The 22,415-nt window shown below is 45.3% G+C and overlaps 1 protein-coding gene across 1 annotated transcript in view; it reads right to left on the bottom strand.

Moving 5' to 3' along the window:
• Nucleotides 1-22,415, bottom strand: part of TMCO4 (transmembrane and coiled-coil domains 4) — a gene marked incomplete at its 3' end in the record, with an annotated part of 70,658 nt that overhangs the window by 10,986 nt on the left and 37,257 nt on the right. The window contains exons 5-7 of the mRNA XM_006862411.1: nt 13,845-13,977; nt 6,574-6,671; nt 2,953-3,096 (exon numbers count right to left, since the gene is read on the bottom strand). Of these exons, the coding sequence (XP_006862473.1) occupies nt 2,953-3,096; nt 6,574-6,671; nt 13,845-13,977 (375 nt within the window). The remainder of the gene's footprint in view (nt 1-2,952; nt 3,097-6,573; nt 6,672-13,844; nt 13,978-22,415) is intronic.

The following is a 22,415-nucleotide window of genomic DNA, read 5'->3' as shown; positions in this document are numbered from 1 at the left end:
GCAGCCACCAGAAATGATACAAGAAGTCTGTGATGACAACGCAGCCTCACTGGCTGCCAGAGAGACAGGGAGAGGCGATGTCCCCTTGACTTTATTACTTGTATACTAATAAAACCCCAAAATGAAAGCACTCCCTCTGCCTGGGTGGCCTACTGCATGAGAGTGCCCGAACACACTAAAGATGATTTCCTTCCTCCTGGGGCAAATTGATGAGCCAATGGGGATAAAATGAAGGCAAGGGATTTGCTTTCCATACTGGTCACAGCTGCAAACGCCTTTATTCAGACCCCTGATCTTGTTCTTTCCTTCCTGTAGCATGGTGTGGTGAACACAAAGGAAAAGAAACACATGGACTTTTGGGTCTGAATCCTGCATTTGCTGCTCACCTGCTATGTGAGCCTTCTTCCCACTGACCAGGATAAGAACAGCCCCCACCAGAGGGTGGATGTGAGGGTGGCAGGAGGTAACTCCTGCCAAGTTTCCAGGACTCAGGTAAAATGCCTGACATGGGAGAGGTACACTGGAAGGGCTTAGTTACTAGTAGAGACCCACTGTGTGGGGAAGGGCTGATTCTGGTGCCTGGGAACATCTGTAAAAAGAGTCTGGACCTTTTCTCACTTGCTTTCTTCCCTAAAAGATACGAGGCATTCACCTCTGCACTCTGGTGGTCCACCCTGCTCTGTGATGAAGTGCTTGCTGAGTCAGGCAGTAGACCATGGCGTTTATTGACAACGATGCCCTGGTTAGAAGCTCCTGTTGGGAAGACAGATTCCTGCAGTCCCTGGAACCCTCACCTGGGTGTTGAATCAGAAGCCTCAGGCACCGGAACATCCCCTGATCCTGGAGGGAGGGAACCAAGCTTCCTCCTTCTCTATCTGGAGAACTCCTTGTGGTTTTAGCAGGCCAGTGTTCATTCTACAGTACCATACCACAATTTATGTTGATAAAATAAGCATTGGATTGCTAACTGCGGTTCAAACCCACTAGCTGCTCCTCAGAAACCCTATAAAGGATTGCTGTGCATCTGAACCCACTTAACAGCACTTAACAACAACAACTAGGAACCAGAAGCTGTGCTGGGAGCCTTCTACAAGTTATCTCATTTAATTTAATTCTTTTAGCAACCTTGAAAGGCAAGAATAATTGGTTACACTTTTCAGATAAAGCAGCTGAGATGCGGAGAGGTTAAGGAACTTGCTTGAGGTTACTCAACTAAAATGTACTGATCTTCACCTCCATGCTTACAATCTGTCACTAACTTCTACTTGCTCTTAGGATCAATTCAAACCCTTCTCCACAGCTCAGATGCTCCGGTGGGATCTAGTCCCTGCCCACTCTCCTGTCTTCTGGCTCCCTGCAATAGACATTCTGTGCTCCATTTTGGCTCTCTCATACCACTGGTCCTTTGCATACGCTGCTCCTTTTCTCGATGTATGCTTCTGGCTCCTTCTTTACCCGGTTAACTACCACTCATTCCTCAGGTAAAATGTCACTTCTTTCAGGAAGCTTGCCCTCATTCCCAGAATATCCTATGCTTATTGCACCATACATAAAACCCCAAACCCACTACCATCCAGTCAACTCTGACTCACAGTGACCCTGCAGGACAGGGTAGAACTGCCCCATAGGGTTACCAAGGCTGTCATCGTTACAGACGCAGACAGTCACGTCTTTCTCCCACCAAGTGCCTAGTGCTGACCTTTTGATTAACAGCTGAGTGCTTAAACTCTGCACTACCAGGGCTCCTTCCAATCCATAAAGCTTCTTCATAGTTTCTTGCTCAACAGTCTGTCTCCTACTTGCCAGGGCACAGAGATCCTGCCTGAGCTCTTCACCTTTGTCCCCAGAGCCTGGCTCAGTGTCTGGCACACAGAAAGCATGGTATTCTCTAAATGCTGATGAGTGGGTAGGTGGATGGATGGGTGGATGGATGGGTGGGTAGGTGGATGGATGGATGGATGGATGGGTGGATGGGTGGGTAGGTGGATGGATGGATGAATGGATATGTGGGAGAAAGAGTAGATAGGTGGATGAATAGATGGATGTATGGGGGATGAAGTCACCTCCCCTCCCTGAGCCTCAGTTTTCATCTCTGTAAATGGGGTTCATAATACCCACACCCCAAGAGACATACACCGTCCAGAGCCGAGCCTAGGGTCCGAATGCAGCAGCAGGTCCAGCTCAGTTGAATCCCTTCCCCCACCCCTCACTCCATCCACCTCTGATTCTCACGGTATTTTCCAGATGCGAGCCACCCGGTGATGGCGATGGTGATGTGCAGTTGCTTGCCCTCTGTTAGAGGTAGGAATGTGAATTCTTCAATGGCCCCAACACGCTTCTTCATCTTGTATCCTAAAGACCCAGACATGAAAATGAGCATGCAAGAGACTGGCAGTCCCACGGCACATTCGTCACAATGGCCCATTTGGTGAGCACCGGCTATGTGCCCCGATCTGGACAAATGCATTTCGTTCCTGAGGGAGGCGCCATTATTTTCTTCAACTCGAGACGAGACTACAAGACTGCTCCCAGCTGGCCAGCACCTGAAATTCACAGCTGGGGTTTGGACTCAGAGCCCAGGAGCTAAACTCTGTCCTGACTGAGTTGGTTCTGCACCTTTTTCCTTCCCACACATTTTGAAGGCATGATCCCCTCCATTCAATAAAGTAGATCAAGTTATGCAAGATTATCAATGAAGGGAGTGATACCCCACTTGGGGAGTTGAACAGGAATCTACATACGTGGGTGTATACTGACTTATGTGGTTTGGAAGAACTCCCCCAAGTGAAGTAGGTAAAATGAACAGTAGCCTTGTACCCTCTAAACATCTCTGGGGAAGAAGGACTGGGAACTGTACTCCTTACTGGATGGTGGCAAGCAGGTCCAATCAGATTCCTTCTCAGAAAGTTTACACAGGGTGCAGGAAGAGAGGCCCGTTAGTGTTGAACATACCTGTCAGGCCAGCTCCCGCTGCACCGAACAGTGATGTCATGACGGCTATTCCTGCCACAGAACCAAGCGCGGCTGCCCCAGCACTGCCAATGATAGTCGCAGCTCCTGTAGCAACAAGTGGGGCAGCTAGACCCCCAGTCACACCTGCAAGGAAAACCACCGGCAGTGGATAAAGGTGAGAATGAGGACACAGCCTGCTGGGTTCTTCCCTCATGAGCTGCCCATTGCCATTCATGGAACCATCTGACAATACCAGCGACCTGTGCTCCACAGAGTTTTCAATGGCTGAGTTTTGGGAAGCAGACAGGCCTTTCTACTGAGAAGCCTCTGGATGGACTCACCCCTCCAACTTTCCCGCTCACCGTCTGTACCACCCAGGGACTCCACTATGTGGCTGCCATTGACTAATGCAAATTGTATTGCTACCTACGCACAACATTGTTCCCAAGTTCTAGACAAGGAATAATGGCTTCCTCCTAAGGATTGGTTACGAATCGGGCTGCTAATCTCACGTTCAGCAGTTAGAAACCACCAGCTGTTCCGCGGGAGAAAGATGAGGCTTTCTGCTCCCGTAAAGATTTACAGCCTCGGAAACCCTGTACAGGGTCGCTCTGAGTCGGAACTGACTCCACGGCACATAACAACAAGGATAACCAGGAGTCCTGGTAAGGCGCTGTGGGTTAATGCGCCAGACTGCAAAGCCGTTTGAAATGCAAGGTTAGTGGTTCAAGCTCACCAGTTGCTCCTTGGAAACCCTATACAGGATCACTATGGGTCGGAATCGACTCAACGGCACTTAACAACAACAAAGGATAACCATGTCCTAATGCCCAGAATCTACAAATTTGTGACCCTGCATGTCAAGGAATTTTGCAAACGGGATTAAGTTAAGGATCTTGAGATGGGGAGACTGAGCCTGGATTATCCGGGTGGGCCCAATGTAATCATCTGATACAGTTGTTAGGTGCTGTCAAGTTGGTTCTGACTCACAGAGGCTCCATGTACAAGAGAAGGCAGCACCGCCAGGTCCTGAGGCACCCTCACAAGCCTTCCTATGTTGGAGCCCACTGTTGGAGCCACTGTGTCAGTCTAGCTCATGGAGGGTCTCCTTCTTTTTCACGGACCCTCTACTTTACCAGAGACTAGACCTTCCTGATAACATGCCCAAAATATATGGAATGAAGTCTCGCCATTCTCACTTCTAAGGAGGATTCAGGCTCGACTTCTAAACCGATTTGTTCATTCTCTGGCAGTTCATGGTAAAGTCCATACTGTTCACCAGCATCACGGTTCAAAGGCATCAAGTCTTCTATGGTCTTCCTTATTCACTGTCCAGCTTTCACATGCATATGAAGTGACTGAAAATACCATGGCTTGGGTTAGGTGCACCTTAGTCCTCAAGGTGACTTCTTCACTTCTTAACATTTTAATGAGTTATTTAAGAGCAGATTTGCCCAGTGCAATGTGTCATTTGATTTCTTGACTTCTGCCTCTATGGACACTGATTGAGGATCCAAGTAAAATAAAATCCTTGACAACTTCAGTCTTTTTCTCTGCTTATCATGATGTTGCTTTACTGGTCCAGAATTTTGGTTTTCTTTCCATTGAAGTGTGATACATACTGAGGCTGTATTCTTTGATCTTCATCTGTAAGAACTTCAAGTCCTCTTCATTTGCAGCAAGCAAGGTTGTATCATCTGCACATTGCAGCTTGGTAGTTAGTCTTCCTCCAATCCTGATGTCACATTCATCTTCATATAATCCAGCTTCTTGGATTATTTGCTCAACCCACAAATTAAATAAATATGGTGAAAGTATACAACCCTGACACACACTTTTCCTGATTGAAATCATACAGTGTTCCTTTATTTTGTTTGAATGACTGGCTTTTCAGTCTATATACAGGTTTTTCATGAGCACAGTTAGTGTTTTGGAGTTCTCATTCTACCCATTGTTTTAGTTTGTTATGATCCACTCAGTCAAAGGCCTTTGCAGACTCAATAAAACACAGGTAAACATCCTTCTGGTATTCTCAGCTTTCAGCTAAGATCCACCTGACATCAGCAAAGATATCCCTTATTCCAAGTCCTCTTCTGAATCCATCTTTAAGTTTCTCACAGATCCCTGCTGATGTACTGCTGCAACCATTTTTTTAATTCTCTTTAGCAAAATTTTTCTTGGGTGTGCTACTAAGAATACTATTCAATAATTTCTGCATTCTGTGGGATCACCTCTCGGAACGGGTACAAACATGGATCTCTTTCAGTGGTTTCTTGGCAACACTTCCAGTATTGCATCTGTTTGTTGAAACATCTGAACTGGTAGTCTGTCAATGTCTAGAGCTTTGTTTTTTGCCAGTGCCTTCATTGCAGCTTGGACTTCTTTCTTCCTACCATCGGTTCTTGGTCTCTAATCCTACCTACTGAAATGGTTGAATGGTGAGCCCTTGTTTTTGGCATAGTGACGCTGTGTATTCCTTCCATCTTCCATATGTATACTTATAAGAGGGAGGAAGGAGGCTTGGTCAGAGAAGGAGATATGATAATAAAAATAGAGGTTAGAGTGATTGGTCCAGGGCCCAAGGAACTCAGGTAGCCTCTAGAAGCTGAAGAAGGCAAGGCAATTGTCCTAGAGAGTCTTCATAAAGAACTCAGGCCCACTGACATCTTGATTTTAGCCCAGAAAGACAACATTAGACAAATCTACTGCTGAAGTCCTCTTTAAAGTATTCAAGAGCAAACAAAGATATCAGGTTTGGGGACAAAGGTGTGCCTGACCCAAGCAATGGTATTTTCAATTGCCTTATATGCATGTGAAAGCTAGACAATGAATATGGAAGACCTGAGAAGAATTGATGTGTTTGAATTATGGTGCTGGAGAAGAATATTCAAAGTACCATGGACTACCAGAAGAACAAACAAATCTGTGTTGGAAGAAGTGCAGGCAGAATGTTCCTTAGAAGCCAGGATGGCGAGGTGTCTTTCACACTTCAGACATGCTGTCAGGAGAGACCAGTTGTCTGGAAAAGGACATCATGCTTGGCAAAGTGGAGGATCATTGAAAAAGAAGACCTCCAATGAGACGGATTGACACGTGACATCAGCACGGTTCAAACGTAACAACAATTGTGAAGATGGTGCGGAACCAGCCAACATTTTGTTCTGTTGTACACAGGGTCGCTATGAGTTGGAATCAATTCGATGACACCTAACAACAGTAACTAGAAGATACATTTTGTGCGTCTGAGCTCCAGAACTGTGAGATAATATATTTGTGTTGTTCTAAGCGATATATTACAAGGCAAAGCGAACTTGAGACATAGGAGAAGCAGGGCTTGGGGAGTGGAAGGTTCTTGTGTTGAAGTCTGGGCTGGGGGACTAAAAGGACTTAAATAGATCTAGAGAAGGCATATCATTTAGTCAGGGATGGCTGCAAAACTGGCTAAGGGAGTTCCCTGGTCACTGACATTAAAGATACCCTGGGTGGGTATCTTAGGGAATGGTCACTTTTGAGGTCCTTCCACTTCAGTCACCTTCCAGCTCACCCCACTGTGTGCTGTACTCCTATGCCCCAACCCACGCCCCCCATGGTCTAAAAGTCACTATCTGGAGTTGGCCTTACCGATCACTGTGCCACCTCCAATAGTTGCCAGGCCTATCAGGAGATAGCGCTTCCATTTCCTCCGGTTTTCTTTTTTCTTCCGGGATGCCTCGGCCATTCTGGGGGTGGATGGGGTGGGGAAAGGTTGGCTTTTAGGGCCAGCTGTGCCTAGGACCCCTAGAGACCTCCCCACCTCCCCAGCCCCCACACTGATGTCAATGAGGGTGCACTGTCATGCAGAGTAAGGCACCTAAGTCACCCCAGGGCCCATCCATGGTTCTAGAAAAGCTGACCACATTCTGGAAGCCAGCTGGGGAATCCCAGTGCATGGGATGCGTTACTTACCCCACAGGTTCATCCTAAAAGGTTGCAATTTGAATAATGAGAAGACAAGAAAATAACAACAGCAAAAGAAGCACAAAAAAGGTCTTTTAACAGATGGCCCCAGACGAGTACTAAATAGATTCACAGAAGTCACTGTCTCCTACTTAGCCTTCCTCCCCTACCCACTCCCACCTCCCTCTGGGACAACTGAAAACCCATTTCCTTCAGAATGATGATTTAGAAGATGGGTTAGAGAAATGTCTGCATGGGTAACCTTGGCAATGGAGCTGTGTCTACATCGCTCCGACGTGAAGTTTAAAAGCTATGATATTCAGCCACAGGATAGAACTGGGGTGGACCGGGGTCAGCTGGACCCTGAGCTGACTGCTGGGAGGGTTAATGGCTGTCACCAAACCCGGCTTTTCTGTCGGGGATTCAGCCCTCAGCCACCTGGAAGCCATAGAGGTAGGAGGAGAGGGAGAGGGCTGGGGAGCTGCGGTCATTATTGGCGTGGACTCTGGACTAACATTGGAGTTTGGACAACAGCTCCGTGTGGAATGATAAGAAATGATGAGGGTAATAAAAGAAGAGGAGTTCATATATCCCGAGGGCTTCTATATGCCAGCCATTGTATTTTGCAATTAACACAGTTAATCTTATCCTAAGCAGCAGTTTTATTATTGTCCCCATATTATAGGTATAAAGGGATAGTATGACCTATTTCCTGAGGGGTTGTGGGGACCAATTAAGAGGAGCTTTTAACTTAATGACTGGTACACTGCAAATGCTCAATTAGTGGTGGCAAGGTCAGATTGAACTGCAAGATGGGCAGTTCCAACCCACAGCCATCCTCGGAAACCTTATACGGCACTTAACAACAAACAACAAAGGTCTTTATGGGAGTCCTGGTGTGGTCCTGTAGGATAAGTACTGGACTACTAATGACAAGGTTGGTGGTTCAAACCTACCAGCTGCTCCTGGAAACCTTATACAAGGTCTCTATAAGTTGGAACCAACTTAATGGCACTTAACAACAACAAGGTTGCTGTGATTTGGAATTGACTGGATGCTAATGGGTATTGTTATCATGGAGTCCCTGGCAGTGAAACAGTTAATACACTTAGCTGCTAATAGAAAGGTTGGAGGTTGAGTCCACTGAGGTGCCCTGGAAGAAAAGCCTGGCACTATTTCCCCAAACTCAACCAGTGAAAACCCTATGGGGCACAGTTCTGTTCCAATACACCTGGGGACACCAGGAATTGGAACGGACTCAGAAGCACCTGGTCGGTTTTCTTATTGCTATGATGCGTCACCTCCCTGAACCTTACATCTGGTTTGTACAGATTAAATCCAGCCATTCCTTTAGCCACTCAACCCACACACTTCTCTCAAGAATGTAGTGCATTCTGGTGATCTGCTTTCAAACAATCAGCTAAGAAATCCCTATGGCGCACAGTTATACTCTGCACACACGGGGTCGCCATGAGTTGGAGATGATTTGACAGCAACAGAGTGTTATTTAGACACAGACTTGACTCCTACCTCTGCTGATGTGGAATACCATATTACCATTCACAAAATAGTCAGTCATCCCTCCCTGCACTGGGCCTCCCTATAGAAGGACTATACATCTCTGCCTATAGAACTGAGGAGGCCACGTGACCTACTTTAGCCAATGAAATGTAGGTGGCAGTGACACAGGTCACTTTAAGAGCTAGTGCAGAGGACCCTGATCTGTGTCCTTTCAGTCTGCTCTGAGACCAGCAGCGTCGCAGACAGAGGTTGCTCTGTCAGCCTGGGGCCCAGAGAGAAGATCAAACCAAAACCCAACGCTGTGTTAATTCTGACTCATAGTGACCCTGTAAGACAGCCTAGAGCTGCCTCATCTTTCTCCTGTGGAGTGGCTGGTGAGTTCAAACCACCAACCGATCGGTTAGCATCCTTAGAGTGAAGGAACCTCAGAGTGAAGGCAGTATGGACTAAAGCCACAGCCAATCAGTGAAGGGCATGTAGCGCAAATAAATACAACTTACGCTTCTGAGATTGCAGCAAAACGGCAGCCCATCCTGACAAATAAAGTCATTTACTAATGTTGTGGTTATGCACAAATTACCTGTCAAGTCTGAGTTTCCTTATCCAACAAAAGGGTATAATCAAACCCAGAAAACCAAACGTATTGCTTTTGAGTCAATTCCAGTTCATAGTGTCTGTATGGGGTAGAGCAGAACTGCCCCATTGGGTCTCCAAGACCGTAAACCTTTACAGAAGCAGATGACCACATCCTTCTCCTGTGGAGCGACTCATGGGTTTGAACCACCAACCTTTTGGTTAGCAGACAAGTGCTGGAACCACAGCACCACCAGGGCTCCTAAATCACTCATTATTTTGTTGCTATGATCATGTCTTTCATCATCCCTCTGAGTTCCTTTGAACACAGGCTAAGGAGACTTTGGCCCTTCATTGCTCTCACTACTCAGTACAAATAGGGAGAGCTGGAAAGTGTTGAGACAACAACCGAGCTGCTAAAGACATACGAGAGGAGCCTGCCACTGACCAAACAGCTGGCTATGAATCGCTGCATCTTCATTCAAAACAGCCAATGGTCTTGAGATCTGGGAGAAGCATTTGAGTCCGGCTCTGACATTCTCTTATTGTGTGACTTAGAGCAAGACACCCAATTTTTCTGGGCCTCAGTTTTCTCGCCTATGAAATATAAATGGAGGAGGACCCTTTGTAAGGATGGGACTTAGCTAATGCCGTAGAGATCTTGTGGTACAACAGTTGAGTGCTCAGCTGCTAACTGAAAAGTTGGTAGTTCAAACCTATCAGCTACTCCATGGGAGAAAGATGTGGCAGACTGCTTCCAGAGACTGTTGTTAAGTGCCGTGGAGTCAGTTCTGACTTATAGTGATGTTTGAAAATCTCTGAACCAAACTTTTAGGACATGGAGCAAACCTTTTTTGACTCTCCAACCTCAGCATCCTGCCCTGGCCTTGAAATGGAAAGCCCATTCAGAACACTGAATGAAACTTAAATATTCCAACAAGGATCAGAAGTGAACATCTTACCATGGTAATATCTTCCCTCACAGACTGTCAACATTTAGGAAAACAGAGGGACATGGGATGCATATTTTGGCTCAACAGAACTATTTAGCTAGAATATAGTCCAATAAGCCAATTACCATAAAAAATGAAATTTCTGGAATACTAGAATAAATCTGAAATGGTATTGTTATAATTAGCACCACAGATTTATAATTAAGAACATAGTTGAATTCTTGAATGAGTGCATCGTCTGTTTCTAGACTATTCCGCAGTGATGTCTGCACATCTATGAAATTGAAATTGTTGTTGTTAAGCGATGTTGAGTCAGTTCTGACTCATACTGACCATGTATAGGGTTTCCAAGGAGCAGCTGCTGAATTTGAACCACCAACCTTGTGATTAGCAGTCCAGTGCTGACCCTACAGCTCCACACCAGAAGCTTGTGACATGAGATAGTCACACTTTTATAGCTGAGTTCCAAAGAGAAGATGCACAGTCTAATGGAAATACAAAAAGTAAATATAATTCTTGAAGTTTGTGTTATTTAAATGCATGAATATTAGCATATCCAATCCATTTTACTAAAGATTGTCCACATTAGAGAAAACCATGAGGGGCATACTTTAATGGCATATTCTAATCTCTAGTCTTCTGCTTTGCATTATTATTTAATGTTTATAAACATTCGCCGACTCACAGAGAATATCTTTTTCCTAAAGTTACGCAGCGAAGGCATTCTCTCCTAAACCATTCCCTTTAAGCATCTTTTCCTCTATTTTCTGTAAGCAGGTGAACATTCTTTGTAATTGTTTTGTACATAAAGTGAATACCTTTTCCAATCATCATTAACTACCACAGCATTTTGCTCTTATACAGACTTCAGCTGTCTGGCTGACTTCTGCCCTTTAAGGCACAAGTGGAGATGTTCCCTCTGAGATCCACCTGGAATGCTTCCTCTGACTGAGATGGAAAATTCAGACAATACCAACACTCAATGACAGCCTTGTTCTTATGTTTGATTTTTGTCACACTGATTAGATAGGATGTCAACCTAGCAATGCCAGAGACGACCTGGACTTGGCCTTCCACTTCAACCTTTCAAAGACAGAGGTGGGAGCCAAGTGGTAGACTTGGGTCAGGCAGAAGCTCAGCATCCCTAATGAAAAGCAAGACACCCATCTCACAGATCCAATGTAGCTACATTTTGCTCAATGCCACCTCCCCTCCTGTGAGAGGTGTTCCCTACCTTATCATCTGATCACTTCACCACCACCTTTTTCCTTTATCACCCTCCCTTGAGAGAGAGGAAGCGCTTATCTCCAGGAAGGCTAGAGACATTTTTCTAGTTAAAGCTCCATGAAACACTATCTTTACTACTTTCTTCAGAATTAAGGAGGCCACTTGGGATTGTTAACCATGATGTCAGGGGCAGAGTAAGTGACATTATGTCTGGATGTTATGGTGGCTGACTCAGACAGGCTTGTTTCAAATCCTGGCCCAGTTACTGACAGCGGTGGGACCTTGGCTGTTACATCTTTCTGTTTCTTTACCTGCAAACCCCTCAAGGGACTGCTATGCTCTGAGGAGCCAATGAAATGACGTCAGGTGCCGGCATCTAGTAAGCACTCAGTGAGAGTTAGTTGTTGGCGTTGTAATTATAAGGAGGCCAGTGTGAACTTTCACCAGTGTTATTAGTTCAAGCTTACTGAGAACCTACTGTGTGCCAAGCATATGATGAGCACCAATTAATTTAATTCTCTTAACAATGCTATGTAGATAGATACTACCACTATCTTCATGTTAGAGATGGAGAATCAGAGGCACAGAGAGATGAAGTCACTAAGCAAGTAGGGGAAGCCTGGAAAGACTTAAGGCTCAGATGGGGACCCAAGTACCACAGTTGGCACATCACACCCTCAACGCCAGCTGGAAAGAATCACCTCAAAGTACTGAGTGATAAGCTCACTTCACAGAAACATGAAAACCTCAGAGTTGAAAGAACTTACATTCAGTTCGATTTGATTGTGCCAGTGGAAAACTGGTGCTCAGAGAGGGAAAGTGATGTGTCCAAGGCCATACTTAGCTAGTAGCAGAATCAAAATGAGAACCAGGTCACCTGGTTCAATAGTTACTAGGTTTTTTAGCCTCAGAACCTTCCAGAAACCACAGACTGGATCTGAGAGGTCTGCAAAGACCCTAAAATTTACATGTGGGAATAATTTTTCTGGGGAAAGGAGCCACACATAATGATAGTGATTACAACAGTAATATGAACAGCAGGAAATAATGACATTTACTATTGAGTTATTCTGTGCCAGGCCTGCTTGAAACATTTTACATTCACAAGAACTCAGTAAGCAGGGAGCTATTATTATCCCCCTGCTTACTGAGTTCTATCCCAGAGTCCTGGTGTGGCGCTGTAGGTTAATGCACTGGACTGCAAAGTTGGTTTGAACTGCCAGGTCACCGGTTCAAGCTTACCAGCCAGTCCTTGAAAACCTTATACAGACAAGGTCACTATGAGTCAGAGCTGACTCGATAGCTCTTAACCACCAGCACAACAACATTATTATCCCATTTTGCTGGTGAGCATCTAAGGCTCAAAAAGTTAAATAACTTGTTCAAGCTCTCGTGGCTGGTAAGTGACAGAGCTGGACTGTGTCTGACGCCAAGAAGGCTAGAACTTGTTTTATATCTACCTTAGTCTGGCATTACTGGTATTTAGTCCAAACAAACCCCTTTTAGGTGATACCTGTCTTTCTGACAAGATTCCCAAACAATAGCTAAGAGGTTCCTTCATTTCAAGGCACATAAGACACTACACATTTCCAATACATCCAAACACCTAGCCTGGCTTCAGGTGTTTCTTTACTGACAGCTTTGGGAGCCAAAGCAAGTCTGTTTTCAGGTCATTGTAACAGATCAAGTTTCCTCCTTTCTTCACGGAAACACCTCTCCCTTTGCCCAACAAACCCTGGCCAGAGGACAACCGTGCTCTGAATGTGGCCCTCAGAGCTCAGTTTCCAGCTGGGCTGAGCCGCATGACCTGGTTGTTCAAAGAAAGCCACTGCAGTCTGACAAAGACTGGGGAGACGTGCCTGGTGCAAGGAGCTCGCGATTAGGCTGTGACTATGACTGATTTATTGCTCTTGGATTAGCTCCCCTGTGAAGTGTTTGAGAAAGAGCCACTCTTTGGCCAAGTAACCAGTAAAATTTCCCTTTACGGGCTCCTTACCATACATAGTCAGCAAAACTGCCCTACAATTGTTAAGTACATGAGCACATGGCAGAAGGGAAGGACTCATGTCTCTGAGTGCTTGCTACGTGCTAGCCTTGGGCCAAGCATTTTGTACTATGATTGCATGTGGTTTTCATCATGACCCTGAGAGGATGGTTATCGTATCCCATTCTACAGATGAGAATATTGTAGTTTAGTGAAGAGGTTCACCTGCTCTAGGTCAGACAGTGCATGGGTGTCAGAAGTGAGATTTGAACCCAGGTCTGTTTGATTCTACGCTCAAGATGCTATGCGAGCCTGAGATGAAGGAGGGTATCAGGAGATACCCACATTTGCGTGTCAGGGGCAGCGAATGTTCAGATTGCATAGTCAGTCTTTTGCGATCCTCAATTCAATCCCGTCGTCTTACAAATGAGGGAAACTCAGGCCCAGAGTTGGGTAGTGACTTTCTAAGGATTCAATGAGTCTGGCTTATAACTGGGACTTCTCACCCTCAGTCCAACACTCCTACTTAACAGCACCTCCTTTTAAAGGAAAAGTATATGAGGGAGCTTCAAAAAGCTAGTGGAAAAATGGCATGAAAAGGTAATGGAATTTTCCCAGGAACTTTTTGAAGCCCCCTTTTGGCAAGTGGAATTCCCCAGTTATTGACAGGGATGACTGGAGTCCCAGGGGGCTCTTACTCAGATTCCTCCTCTTTGGTCTCCTTTAGGGTCTCAAGGAATGTCTCCTCAAGGGTATCCAGCTCCTCCAGGGGCACTTGGAGCAGGGAGGTCACATGGCAAACAAGGACTCTGGCCCGAGCATCGTAGTGTCCTTGAGAAAGAAAAAACACAGGCAAAGAAGCAGTTCAGGGTTTCAGCAGAGAGAGGTTTTGTAGCAGTGGAATTTATAAAACCCAAACACTGGAAAGGTCCTGAATGCATAACCCCATGAAAAACAGACAGTTAAAAAAAGAGTACAGCTTCCTGGATGAGATACCACACAACTATTAAAAGTGATGTGATTTAAAAGCAAGATAATATGTTCCACCAAGTTAGTAAAGCTCAGGTTTTTTTGGTGTTGTTCTTTCTCCCCGCCCCCCCCCCCCCCCCCCCCCCCCCCCCCCCCCCCCCCCCCCCCCCCCCCCCCCCCCCCCCCCCCCCCCCCCCCCCCCCCCCCAAAGCTGTGAAGGCGGTGAGTAGGAGTGTGCAGTGGTACAAATTTTCTGGAGGGGAATTAGACAAAACCAGATTGTATCAAAAACTTCGAAAAAAAAACCTTTATTTTTGCATCAGGAAGTCCATATCTGTAATTCCAAGCTTAAGAAAGCAATTCTAAAGGTAGAAAATATTTGGAATTTCAAGGCATGATTGATGTATTGATAACATGAAATGGGAAACAATCTGAAGGTCTAATAACAATAAATTAATTAAGTAATGTATGGTACACTCATGCAGTGAAAAACTAAGGAGCCATGTAAAATGAGGCCAAAATGCAGTAGTAGAAAAAAATGCCTATGCAATAGAGTAAAAATTTTAAGTGGATAGAAAATATACTTGAGAATATGCCATAGGATCCCAACTAAGACATAACAAGCAAACCACTGCATAGGAGAAAAGGTGAAAGACATATTGTTTAATATGATTTGTTTTGTCTTTTCAAAATGATCCATAATGACTCTGTGCTCAGTTTATAATTGGAAAAATTAATGTACCCAAATATAACCACAGGTGGCCTGTCCAAGCTCTAATTTTATAGCCCAGAAGTTCATAAGAAAAGATAAGAACACAATTTGGCAGTTCCTCAAAAGATTGAACACAGAACTACGTGTGACGCAGCAATCCCAGCCATTGGTGTGTACCCAGCAGCAGCGAAGGCAGCAATGCAAAGAGTACACCCCTGCTCACTGCGGCACGTTTCACAATTGCCACAAAGTAGAAACAACTGACTACTGTACGATCTCACTAATAAGAAATAAGCAAATATATAAAGCCTCGGAAACCCTGTACAGGGTCGCTATGAGTCGGAACCGACTCCACAGCACATAACAACAACAACAACAATAAAGGCTATTACGTTGAGTTGATTCTGACTCACAGGGACCCAACAAGGCAGAGCAGAATTGTTCCTTAAGCTCTCAAAGGTGTAAAACTTTCAGGAAACAGAGTGCTACATCTTTCTCCTGAGGAATGGCTGGTGGGTTCTAACTGCTGACCTTTTGGTTAATAGTCAAATGGTTTCACCCTATGCCATTAGGGTTCCTAAGTAAATACACATTGCTGTTGTTAAGGGTAATAGAAATAGTTTCGACTAACAGTGACACTGAATAGGGTTTCCGAAGAGCAACTGGTAGGTTTGAACCACCAACCTGTGGTTAACAGTCCAGTGCTTAGCCTACAGCCCCATAAATGATTAATGGTTACTGGGAGTGTGAGGGAGAGGGAAAAGGATAAGTTTTTGAACAGGGGCACTGAGTTTATATTAATTGTTGTTATTAAGTACCGTGGAGTCGGTTCTGACTCATAGTGACCCTGCACAGGGTTTCCAAGGCTGCAAATCTTGGTTGTTGTTGTCAGGTGCCATCGAGTAGGAATGGACTCATAGTGACCCCATGCACAGCAAAACGAAACAATGTCCGATCCTGGGCCAACCTCATTACTGCTGCCACACTTGAGTCCATCAATGATGCCACCTGGCCAATTCATCTTGTTGGGGGTCTTCCTCTTTTTCTCTGACCCTCCACCTTACCCAGCATGACATCCTTTCCAGCGACTGTTTCCTCCAGACAATATGTCCAAAGTATGAGAGACGAAGCTTAGCCATCCTGGTCTCCGAGGAGCACTCTGGCTGCACTTCTTCCAAAACAGATCTATTGGTTCTTTTGGCAGTCCATGGCACTTTCAGTATTCTCCTCCAACACCACAACTCAAAGGCATCAATTCTTCTACGATCTTCCTTATTCACTGTCCAGCTTTCACATGCATATGAGGTTATTGAAAATACCATGGCTTGGGTCAGGCGCACCTTAGTCCTCAAGCTGACATCTCTGCTCTTCAATACTTTAAAAAGTTCCTGTGCAGCAGATTTGTGGGAGCAGAAAGCCTCATCTTTCTCCCACGGAACAGCCGGTAGTTTTGAGCTACCGATGTTGAGGTCAGCAGTCGGATTCGTAACCAGTACGCTACCAGAGCTCCTTGAGTTTATATTAATGTTGTTGTTAAGTGCCGTCGAGTCGGTTCCATCCCATAGCGACCCTGAACAGGGTTTCTGAGGCTGTAAATCTTTACGGGAGCAGAAAGTCAGTAGTTTAGAACAGCTGACATTGCAGTTTGCAGCCTGATTCGTAACCACTACGCTACCAGAGCTCCTTGAGTTTATATTAATAGCAGTGGAATAATTCAGAAAAGTGGCTGAACAATTTGAAGAATGTAATTAATGTCATTGAATCACACATGTAGAAATGAGATGTTTTGTTGTGTATAATTTCACCACAATAAAAAGAAAAGGTTACTATTTGGTTAGTAAGAAATGGGGATCTGAAAGGGGTATCATGAACCCTGTTGAAGTCATTTCTATCATCAGGCAGCAAACAACAGGCCTCTGGTTTTCCAGCCTAAGCGTTTGCACCCTGAGCTGCACCATGAGGTGACAGGGAAGCCAGACAATGAGCTTCTGTGCAGCATAAAGCACCCTTCTGTGCCTCCTCCTGGTTGTTAGCTCAGACCATGACAGCCACCCAAGAGACCAGCAGACCCAACGACCTTCTCTCTCTCACATCCCTCACACTCAGGGCCACAGTGTCTTACATTCCACGTAATACCATCTTCTCGAGCATCCAGTTTGCTTCCTGCCTGAGCTTCTCTTCAATAGCCGGTGCCAAGTAATTCTTCACTGGTCTGTGTGCCTCAGGCTTCTCCCTGTTACATCTCTGTCCACAGAGCCCAGTCCAAGCCTCTTAGCCTGGCAAATGGAGACCATCTCTCACCCGCTCACCCTTTCCTCAGCATCATCCCTCAGTCCCAGCACAGGACAGGGCAGGGACTCTGCATTACTGTACACCTTTGAAGAGCACTGCTCTGAAGCCCGGGAGGAGGAATAGACTTCTATTCCTCTCAAGCCTCTTCCCCGATCACTTTTCTTCCCAGACCACAGAAATGGCTCCCATGTCTAGAGAACACATTCTTCTTTCCATGGGCACGATGGAGACTTGAAACCTGAGCTAAAACTATAGGAACCTACAAGGCTCACCCTGCACCTTCTCAAAAGTTCTTGCTGAGCCCAGGACCTTTGCGCCTGCTGTTTCCACCACCTGAAATGCTCTTTCCTCAAATGCCCATGTGACTGGCTCTGTGCATACAGATCTCTACTCAACTGCCTCCTGCCCAGGGACCTTTGCTGACCACCACCTTCTGTTCACTCTCACGTTACCCTTTTACTCTGCATTTTCCCCTTACAGAACTCGTTACTTTCTATATCATACTTGTTGACTTTTTTGTGTGTCTATCTCATCCCCAAAGTACGTTATAACTAGCTGCTATCGACTTGGATTCATGGCGGTTCTGTGAGGGTCAGAGTAGAACTGAGCTCCACTGGGCTTCAATGACTTGAGTTTTCAGAAGCAAGTCATCAGGCCTTTCTTCCGAAGCACCATCTTTTTATTTATTATCCTTAGTACTTAGAAGAATGCCTGGCACAAAAAATATCCTCACTGAAAACTCACTGAATACATGGTTTGACAGGCCTGATAGAGTCTCACCCTGGGCACATGGCTTGTCCTCTCTCAGCCTCAGCACCCCCAGGTGGAAAAGGGTAATACTACGGACCGCCTGACAGAGGTGCTGTGAGGCTTTAATTAAACAGTGTACCAGAGGGCTCTCGGTCCCTTCCTGACCATTAAGGAACTGAACATCTCTGCTGGGAGTCTACAATGTTGGGCAAAAATATTATACTAAAGTAGTAGTGGAGTCCTGGTATTGTGCTATGGGCTAACGCACTGGACTGCAAGGTCAGTTTGAACCACAAGGTCAGCGGTTCAAATTCATCAGCCACTCCTTAGAAACCCTATACAGGGTCATTATGAGTCGGAACCAACTCGACAGCACTTAACAACAACATCAAAGTAGTGGCTAGTGTTCAGAGCCCTGCTGTAGCACTGTGGGTTAATGCGCTGGACTGCAAAGTCAGTTTGAACTGCCAGGTTGGTGGTTCAAGCTCACTAGCCACTTTAAGGTTCAAGAAACTCTATACAGGGTCACTAAGAGTCGGAACCGACTTGATGGCACTTAACAACAGCAACAACAAAAGCTGAAGGTGTCAATTTCTGTAAATGCCTTTCTTAACTAAAGTAGATGCCTTTCTTAAGTAGTACCATCCAAGGGTCTGCCAGCATTTGCCCAGCTGCCCTTGGCTGCACCCTAAATGAGGAACTGCCTACGTGCTGGGGAGCAGACAGCCATATTCTATGGCTTGGGTTACTAGGTCAATTCAAGCTTGGGGAACAAAGGAGATGTCCCGCTTCCTCCTAGGGTCACAGACCATTGAGTTCAGGTGATAATCAGCTTGTGGAAATCAACCAAGCATTGGTCATGGTGATTAATGGGTGGCAACTATAATTAGTCATTAATACATACTTCATAGGCCAAGGTTGCACTGACTTAGTTCCTGGAATACAAGCTGTCAGGAGCACTGATTTCCAAGGAATGGGGCTCTGTGACCTCAGCAAGGGCATTTTCAATGACCTTGGGGGTTGGTCTGCAGGTCTTGGAGCTACTGTTCTATTTTAGGAAGGCTGTGTGTGTGGGCGGGTGGGTGAGTTGGGGGGTAACAGACCCAGGCCACTTGGGAGACTGGGCTTCTCTGATCTTGGCTTCACTGCCAATTTGCCAGGTGGCCAACTCACTCCTTGAGGGGCCTGCCTATCCTGTCTCATTAAAGGCAAGCAAATCTACTGTTGGCTCAGGCCCAAAGTCCAGCATTGTTTCTCCAATCCTGGTGCCTACTCCACTAGCTAACACTGACAACTCCAGCTCCAAAATACTTCGTAGATCCGGAATATATCCTCTTCACTCCATCTCCATTATCACTGCCTGCAGCTGCCACTGAGACCGCTATTGCGCTTCAACCATCAGCCATTTCACAGGCTTCACATTTGCCACTCCTGGCCCTATATTCTCTTCACCACACAGCAGTTAGAGGGCTTCTTTAAAGTCATAATTCCAATTGAATTCATTCCCCTGCTTAAAACTCTTCAGTGACTCCCTAATGTACTTAGAATAAAATCTCCATTTCTTCCTATGACCTGCAAGTCTGTACTTGATCTGGCTCCTTCCTGCCACCTTCTTCCACTTCACTCTGTACCCATCCCTGCTTTATGCACCAACATCTGCCCTCCATGAAGCCAGGCTCATGACTGCCTCAGGGCCTTTGCACTTGCTCTTCTCCAGACCTGGAAAGCTCTTCCTCCAGGGCTTTAGCTGGCTGAGCTCTCCTCACCCGTCAGGTTTCAACTCAAGTATTGCCTCCTTAAAGAAGCCCTAAGCCAGCAACGAGGAAGCCTGCCCCATGACTGTGTTCCCTACTGCTGGTCTACATGTATGTAGGTTTACTGTCTGGCTCTCCCTATAAAATGCCAGTCCCATGAGGGCAGGACCCCATACAATGGCTTTCAAGCGGTTTGTTGTTACTGTTGTTAAGTAACGTTGAGTCGATTCCGACCCATAGCAACCCTGTATAGTGTTTCCAAGGAGTAGCTGGTGAGCTTGAACCACTGACCTTGCAGTTCAAACGACTTTGCAGTCTGATGCATTAGCCCACAGCGCCACCCCAGGACTCCTTCAAGTGGTAGGTACACCATTCAGTTGTCCCTTGATTACCAGAGTCTCTACTGTGCCTACCCTCTCCAAATAGCACAACATACCTTCCTCTGCTTCCCACCTCCAGCCAAGGCTTACTCTCTATTTCCAACAGTCTCTGGACTCCTACTCCAAGGGGCAGGGGAAAGAATGGGTTAACTGATTAAAGCCTCTCTCCATTTCCAGGATGGGATCGGCCTTTAGGATGTGATGAGCTATTTTTAAATGTGAAGGTTCTTTTTAAATGTCAAAGTTTTGACAACATCCAGATCTGCTCGTCACATTCCATTGCTCAGCATTCCCTTAAACTAAGCTGAGCACCAAGCTTTTTTTCCCCAAGCACCTCTGGGTGGTTTTCAGCTGCCAACCCAAGAAAATAGTTGAGTGCTTAACCATTTGCGCTACCCAGGGAGTCTTCTCGACCACTAGTCTGCCAATGTGTCATGCTGTGGTGGCTTGTGTGTTGCTGTGATTCTGGAAGCTCTGCCACTGGTATTTCAAATACCAGCAGGGTCACCAGTGGTGGACAGTTGTCAGCAAAGTTTCAGACTAGGACACACCAGGAAGAAGGACTAGATGGACCACTGTCTGATATAGTGCGGGAAGATGAGCCCGTCAGGTTGGAAGGCACTCAAAATACAACTGGGGAAGTGACCTTAATGATGTGGATGGAGCAAAGTTTTCAGGACCCTCATTTGCTGAGGTGGCACAACTCGAAATGAGAAGAGCTGAAGACATCCATTAATAATTAGAACGTAGAATGCATGAAGTATGAATCTAGGGACACTGGAAGTCATCAAAAATGAAATGAAATACACAAATATTGATATCTTAGGCATTGTTGTTGTTAAGTGCTGTCAAGTCAACTCCAACTCATAGTGAACCTGTATAGGGTTTCTGTGGAGCAGCTGGGGGGCTTGCATTGCCAACCTTGGGGTTAGCAGTCCAGTGTTTATTCTTCAGTGCCAAACCAGGACTCCATCCTAGTTATTAGTGAGCTGAAATGGACTGATAGTGGCCATTCTGAATTGGACAATTATACTAGGATTGATAAACTGAAGAAGGATGACATCACATTGATTGTCACAAAAAGAACATTTTAGGACCTATCCTGAGGTACAATGCTGTCAGTGATAAGAAAATATGCATACGCCTACGAGGAATATTTACCACTTGTCTGTCAGTTTGTCTTACTGTGATGGCTTATGTGTTGCTGTGATGCTGGAAGATATGCCACCAGTATTTTAAATATCAGCAGGGTCATACATTTTGGACAAGTTTTAGCAGAGCTTCCAGACTAAGACAGATTAGGATGAAGACGAGGTGGACCACTTCTGGATGGTCAGCTACTGAGAAGTTTGTTAACAGCAGTGGAATACTGTCAGCTACAGTGCTGGGTGATGAGCCCCTCAGGGTGGAAGCCACTCAAAGTACAACTGGGGAAGAGGTGCCTCCTCAAAGCAGCGTTGACCTTAATGGGAGTGAACGGAGCAAAGGCTTCAGAACCTTCATTTGCTTATGGGGCACAACTCAAAATGAGGAGAAATCACTGTAAACATCCACTAATAATTGGAACATGGAATGTATGAAGTGTGAATATAGGAAAATTGAAAGTCATAAAAAATGAAACAGAATGTATAAAGATCTACATCCTAGCTAGAATTAGTAAGCTGATGTTAACAGTACTGGCCATTTTGAAATAGGACAATCATATGGTTTACTCTGGTGGGAAAAACAAAGACGAATGGCATAGCATTCTTCATCAAAAAGAGTATTTCAAGATTTATTTTGAAGTATAACACTGTCAGTGGTAGGATACTTCCATACGTCTACATGGAAGATCAATTAATACCACTATCATTTACACACCAATCACTAACGCCAGTCCTGATGAAATTGAAGAATTCTACCAACTTTTTCAGTCCGAAATAGATTAAACATGTAATCAAGATGCATTCATAAGTACTGGTGATTAGAATGCAAAAGTCGGAAACAAAGAGGAAAGATCAGTAGTTGGAAAATATAACCTTGGTGACAGAAATGATGCTGGAGATCACATAATAGAATTTTGCTAGACTAATAAAGGTAATACAGAAACTGGTGCATGCATACATTGACAGAGAACTTCCAGAGGTTCAAGCCAGATTCAGAAGAGGCTGTGGAACGAGGGATATCATTGCTGATGTCCAATGGATCTTGGCTGAAAGTAGAGAATATCAGAAAGGTGTTTACCTGTGCTTTCTTGACTATACAAAGACTTTCGATTGTGTGGAGCATGACAAGCTAAGGACAACATTGCAAAGTCTGAGTATTCTGGAACACTTCATTGTGCTCATGAGAAATCTGTACCTGGACCAAGAGGGAGTTGTTTGAACAGAACATGGGGACACTGAATGGTTTAAAATTAAGAAAGGTATGCAA

The sequence above is a fragment of the Chrysochloris asiatica genome, unplaced genomic scaffold (genome assembly GCF_000296735.1).
Source record: "Chrysochloris asiatica unplaced genomic scaffold, ChrAsi1.0 scaffold00047, whole genome shotgun sequence".
Lineage (NCBI taxonomy): Eukaryota > Metazoa > Chordata > Mammalia > Afrosoricida > Chrysochloridae > Chrysochloris > Chrysochloris asiatica.
This window is presented reverse-complemented; position numbering and strand designations above follow the sequence as displayed.